At 36.6% G+C, this 6,785-nt stretch overlaps 1 protein-coding gene across 1 annotated transcript; it reads left to right on the top strand.

The window, feature by feature from the left end:
- Positions 1-1,413: 1,413 nt before the first annotated feature.
- Positions 1,414-5,415, top strand: LOC129870328 (phosphatidylinositol 4-kinase gamma 7-like). Its single transcript, XM_055945064.1, has 2 exons — positions 1,414-1,603; positions 2,888-5,415. Exon 2 carries the CDS (start codon positions 3,188-3,190, stop codon positions 5,105-5,107), a length of 1,920 nt encoding a protein of 639 aa, XP_055801039.1. The 5' UTR covers positions 1,414-1,603; positions 2,888-3,187; the 3' UTR covers positions 5,108-5,415.
- Positions 5,416-6,785: the final 1,370 nt, after the last annotated feature.

The following is a 6,785-nucleotide window of genomic DNA, read 5'->3' on the forward strand; positions in this document are numbered from 1 at the left end:
TCGAGCCGGTAACCAACTGGCCATAATTCTAAATTTCAGACTGAAAAGAAAAAAATAATAAGTTCAACGACTCAAATATTTCACAATACTAAGGACCTATTTGGATATGAGCTTCTTTTTTTCCAATAAAATATTTCAAAACAATATTTAATTACACGTTAAAATGATTTTAGTTAGTTTTTGAAATTTGAAATTATGATAAAAAATAAAGTGAAATCTTCTCCTACTCTCTTGATTTTAATTATTTTTTTCTTGTGAAATATATATCTAAATACAATTCAACTTTTAATACCATTTTCAATTCAATTTCAAATACTATTTGTTTTTCAAACATCAATCAATTCATACCCAAACTTGATACTAAGTTAGTATGCACATTTTTTTAAAAAATATTAAATATTATTTATGATCTATGGTCATGTTTTTGGAAAGTCAATCTTTTATAAAGATTATTTTAGAAAATTAAGGTGTTTAACCAATTTTTTAGAGAAAAATAATAGTTTTTGAGCTTTGAGTATAAGATAAATTATTTTTTCACAAGCTAAAAATTATAGCCTTCTCCAAAAATACTTATGGAACATTGCCAAGAACAAAGTGCCATTCTGATATTGACAAAAGTGGTTTTAAAATTAATTAATCAAACATAAATTACTATCCTGTTCATATTAAAATATTTGTCATATTTTGATTTTTGAGAGTCCAACTACATAAATTTTAAGATATATTTTTTTCACCATCTTGATATTAGAAAAATTGCAACACATGGCTCTTTTCATAGAATTTTTGAATATTCAAATTTTAATTTTAAAATATTAAGTAAAGTTAATCAAAATTCAATTTTTAAAATAGTTAAATTAACTCTTAAAAAATAAAATATGATAATTCTTTTGGAACGGACAAAATATGTCGATTTTTTTTTTTTTGGAAACACACTTTTAACCAAGATAAAATAAAATCAGCACTAGCCAATATGTTGGAATAATTTAGGTTAATGAAAACGTTAAGTTAACCCCACTTCCAGCTGTAAATCCATTCTTATCATCCTTTCCGTACACCCGCGAAGCACGCCGTCAAACCTCGTATTAACTCCACGTAAAAGGTCAAAAAAATATCTCTACATGTCCGCTTTTTGTCAAACCAGTAAGGACATTTCCGGAAATTTACACATTCCCGCTGACCATGCCACGTCACCATCTCCCATCCCACCGTCTATTTATAATCTAACGGCTGAAGATCCAGTATTCCAGATGCTTCCATAAAATAAGGTTACAACGATAAACTACAGTTAGTTAACTAACCAAACCATGATTCCCGCAAAACGTGACTCCACTAGTGGAGAACAAACCAGAGTTAAATAAAAGGGTAAAAATGGAATTATCTACATACACATACATGCATATTATAAGGACGCCAAAGAGAAGAAGCTGAAAGCTACAAAGGAGAAGGGTTTTTTTTCCACTGACTTTGGAGTGAGGAAAGGGAACTGAATCAAATCCTAGCCGTTCGATCTTCTTTCTATTTGAATCACACGGTTAAAAGGTCATTTCAATCTTCCGACGCCGGCGAGCTAGAAAATCGCATTATCCTCAGATCTGTCTTTCCGGTTAGTTTTTTCTTGCTTCATTTCCTTTTGATTTTGTTCCTGATTCATCGGTCCTTCTGGATTATCCGAGTTTTTATTCACATTTTATCTGATTTTAATTTATTTTTTTCAGTTATTGAAGGAAAATTAGAGTTAATCTTACAGAAGAGTGTCATTAATGAATCAATATACATTTGAGAAATTAATTAGATTGGTTGTATTTGAAGGTTTTCTAAAAGGATTTAAATTTGCCTGTTTAAGATTTGATGTTTAATCTATTTTTTTTGTGTAAATGTGAGAGTCTTATAGTTGAATGCTAGTAATGTTTTTTAGTTGCTTGAATAACACTTTCGTTTAAGCAATAGAAGAGTGTTAAAAGAGTGTCATTTTGAGTAAATTAATTAGATTCTCTGAATTTAGTGTATTTAATGTGTTTGAAACGAGGTTCAGTTTCAAGTGTTTGTAGCTGTGATGGTAGGGGTAGCAGGTAGCCGTCGGAATAATTGAGGTGCATGTAAGCTGGTCAAAACACAACAATCATCCCAAAAAGGAAAAAAAAAGATTGGGTCTTAGTACAAAAGATCTACGTTTCTCTAAACCATTGGAAATGAGAGATTAAGTACTAGTACTAGTAATGTTATGGAAGAGTGTTACTAATTAATCAAAAATCACTCTATTTAGCGATAAAACAGTGTTATTTGATAGGAAATAGTGTTACCTGAGTAATTAATTAGGTTCTCTATGTATAACGTATTTTTAATTAGTTTCAGTTTCAAATGGTTGATAGCTTAGCATTGATTGTGAACACAATACTAGATGCTTCACAAGATTTGAAAGCCTTATGTTAGTTATGTTTTTGTTTCCTAAGTGCTAAGGAATTAGAAAATCAGTGACAGGGTCAGGAGTCTAGTGCTACCATATTGGTGTGATCTGCAAATCAGTGAATCTGTTTGTATTGGGTTTAACTTTTATACTGGTTCAGCGGGGTAACAGTTGTAGTAAGCTTGAGTTGCTAGCTTAGAAAAATATGGATAACCAGCCTAGTATAACTAGTCAAATACACAACCACAACTGTGTTTCAATCTCAAACTTGTGGAGAAGCTAATGTAGCTTAATTATGGTGATGGTGTAAAAAAAATTCTTACTGTGTCAGTGTATGTCACTTGCATCCTTTTTAGATTTTCTATTTGGTTGTTTTGGTCATCCATGACTTGCATAACCTTGTGATGCTCTTATGACATTGTTTGACTAATGGCATGAATTATTCCATGTTGTATTCTGATTCTGTTTTAAATCTCTTTACAGATCTTGTGCACTGTCTTATCCACATCATAAGATGGCTCTTCTAATGTAACACTTGAGATTCTTGATCTCTTGCTGTCCCACATTTGACGTTATAGTGATATTTGCTGTTGCCTGTGGCATCATCTGGGTTGATTTTGGTTTCTGTTTGCACATTGATGATTGTTTCCAGATTGGATCATTTCCTGACTAACTCACAATCCGCTTTTGAGTTTGGTGCTCAACTGAGAGTCCGTGGAAAGCTCTCTTCTGCTGCCATCTCTCTTGTTGATTGTGACGCCCAACTGTGTTTCTTGACCTTTTATGTCTCGTAACCTGGATAGTTGTCCTGTTCAGACACAGATGGCTGTGGCAATCTTCAAGAGCCCACTTGGCGGGGAGTACCATGCGAAGGGTAGGATGGAAGGGAAATCGACTGGGAGGAGACGTGTTTTTGTTCAAACTGAGACTGGTTGTGTACTGGGGATGGAGTTAGAACGCAGTGACAATGCACATACTGTGAAAAGAAGGTTGCAGCTTGCACTTAACTTTCCAGTTGAGGAAAGTTCTTTGACATTTGGTGATAGGGTGTTGAAGAATGACCTGAGTGCTGTTCGCAATGATTCCCCTCTACTGCTGACGAGGAACTTTATGCATCGAAGCTCATCAACTCCATGCCTTTTACCCACGGGGAAGGATCATATCCAACCGAAAGATCAAAGTGGTCCCATTGAAATACTGGGAAACGCAGGTCGCTTTGCCGAGACAAAGCAACTTATCCAGGAAATTGTCAAGGCAATAAAGACTGGAGTAGATCCACTTCCTGTTCATGGTGGACTTGGAGGGGGGTATTTTTTCAGAAATAGCAGAGGCGAGAGCATTGCTATTGTCAAGCCCACAGATGAAGAACCATTTGCGCCAAACAATCCTAAAGGATTTGTGGGCAAAGCTCTTGGGCAGCCAGGCTTAAAACGATCAGTCAGAGTTGGGGAAACAGGGTATAGGGAGGTCGCTGCATATCTTCTTGACTATGACCATTTTGCCAATGTGCCCTCTACTACATTGGTGAAAATCACTCACTCAGTCTTTAATGTCAATGATGGTGTGAATGGTGACAAGCCTCACAGCAGGAAGCAGCTTGTGAGCAAGATCGCATCTTTTCAACAGTTTGTTCCCCATGATTTTGATGCTAGTGACCATGGAGCCTCGAATTTTGCTGTTTCTGCAGTGCACCGGATTGGAATATTAGACATTAGGATTTTTAACACAGATAGACATGCAGGAAATCTTTTAGTTAGGAAGCTTGACGGTATTGGAAGGTTTGGTCAAGTAGAGCTCATCCCCATTGATCATGGGCTGTGTCTTCCAGAGAGCTTGGAAGATCCGTATTTTGAGTGGATCCATTGGCCCCAGGCATCTATTCCATTCACAGATGATGAACTCGAGTACATACAGAAACTTGATCCTATTCGGGACTCTGAGATGCTACGAAGCGAACTCCCTATGATTCGTGAAGCTTGCCTTCGTGTCTTGGTCCTTTCCACCATTTTTCTCAAGGAAGCCGCTGCTTATGGGCTCTGCCTTGCGGAAATTGGTGAGATGATGACCAGGGAATTCCATAGCGGGGGGGAGAAACCAAGTGAGCTTGAAGTTGTTTGTTTGGAGGCAAGAAGCCTGATTGCTGAGAGGGAGATTCTTTCTCCTAAAGCTGAAGTGGATAACGAGTTTCAATTTGACATAGATTGCGAAGATGCTGGATATGAGTTTAGTCCCAAATTGATCTCTCAGGATTTCATGAATAAAAATCCATTTCATCTTCCAATCGGAGGAAATGGCTGCTTCCCACTCTCTAAACTAGATGAAAGTATTGAGGAAGTGGAAAGCGATGAAGATGAGAAGAGCTTTAATTGTGCTCTTGCCCCAGCAAAGAACATTACTATGTCAAAACTTTCAATGTCTCTCAAGAACACCAGCTTAGGTGAGAAGAAACTGAAATATCCTAATATTTCAGGAACAAAACCAGAAAATGGCTATCTGGCTAGTTCCTCCTCTGGACATCGGAGCGCAAATGAGCAGCTTCCTGCAAGTGTCAACTTTGTGAAGTTATCAGATATGAATGACAGCGAGTGGGGTTTGTTTCTAGAGAAGTTTGAAGAGCTTCTTTACCCAGCTTTCGCCAAACGCAAGTCTATCACACTTGGTCAGAGGCAGATGCAAAGGCTTGGGACTTCTTGCCAGTTTTGAGAATTGAGTTATTACTATATTAAGGATGACTTATGCCTAAATAAGACTGCTACAAGCTTGTGGAAGTGAAGGTGAAGGAAGTTGTGATAAGAGTGCGGGAATAGGAACCTTAGAATATGCTGTAAATATTTTTGGAGGCAGCTGAGTGGAAGGGCTGAGTCGAATTGGTTGTAGATTTTCTGTTTTCTTGTTGACATCTTCAATTTTTCCCCCCTTTTGACTGCATTACTCCTTTGTTAGATAAATAATTTGTAGAATGTAATTCGAGAAACGAAAAGTTATGTATATATTGGATGCGGTCTTAATGATTTCTTGCTCTGTTTCATCAACAACTATGCCTCAAAATGCTTTAGACATGATTTTCATTGTTCATGTTGTTATATTTAAGTCCTCAATTTAATGTGAGCAATGATAATTCTGATAGCCTGTTTAGTGGTTTCTGTTCTTTTTCTATCAAACAATATATTCAGTTGTCTTTTGGCAAATTGTCATGTCAGTCCAGGTTGTATATTTGTATTCTCTTTCAAGTGGAAAAAGTAATACGACACGCTAAGCAACACCATTATAGTAAAGGCAACAAAAAATAGCAGGTTCGGTCCCTATAAGAACAAGTTGGCCCGTTAATCATTGATAAAGTTCAAAACTAAACATCATTCAAGAAAATTCAAAGTGGAACCCATAGAATAAATTCTACTGATTAATTAATTTTGTATTCAGATGTAACTCAAATCAACAAAAGTGAAATATAAGCTAAGGGAGTGCAGTCAAATCTCCTCATTTGACCACATTTTTTTATTGATATAATAAAATATTATTAAAGAAAACATATAATTTTGGAAAAACACTTGATTGTTTAGTGAAATATTATTATAGTCGTTATTGTTGGTGTTTGCCCTGACTTTCCTAGTATAATTATATTTTTTCTTTTCCTAAAAGAAAAACACAATGTCTCCATATTTGGCTAGTCCTTTGTCACGCCCCGGGAGGGTACCCTAGACGTAACCGGCACCCGAAGGCCATTTCTGACCTCCAAGCGAACCACCTAGTCCAGTCACACATTCATTCAATCACATTCTCTTAGCGGAAACTCAATTAATGAAATACTATTCACAATATGGGGGCCGAAGGCCAAACATTCATCAACTCAACAAACAAATATAATAAGACTCCTCAAAATAACCGTTCAACCTCCCCACACTCCAGTCTATGAAGCCTCTATCAAAGTCTAAAAGGTGCCAATGACAAGTCCATAGCTACCAACAATCAAAATAAGGGAAATGACAACAAAACTGTACAAGAAGGCTCAACATCCTCCGGGAACTAGGAGGACTCACCAACTAGCGGGAAGTGTATGTGGATCTTCAACGGAGCACCGGTTGATGATCTCTAGTACCTATCTCTGCACCATGAAACGATGCAGGCCAACTGGCGTCAGTACATGGAATGTACGAGTATGTAAAATGGCCGAATACAACGAACATCAAGGAAGAATCAGTCAACTCGGAATCTCAACTCATATATATATATACAGGACGACTCACTCAAATGTCCTAAGTCTAAACAAGAATATGATTTAGACGGGACCAATCACATATCATTCAACTCAGTCTGACTTAGAGTACTATCAAGACCTATTTGGGAGTTTCTCTTATCCGACAACCATCACTTATGAGCCAGT

Source organism: Solanum dulcamara, chromosome 10 (genome assembly GCF_947179165.1).
Source record: "Solanum dulcamara chromosome 10, daSolDulc1.2, whole genome shotgun sequence".
Taxonomy (NCBI): Eukaryota; Viridiplantae; Streptophyta; class Magnoliopsida; order Solanales; family Solanaceae; genus Solanum; species Solanum dulcamara.

Coding starts and splice junctions, on each gene's coding strand:
- LOC129870328 (XM_055945064.1), top strand. CDS start 3,188: ATGTCTCGTAACCTGGATAGTTGTCCTGTTCAGACACAGATGGCTGTG.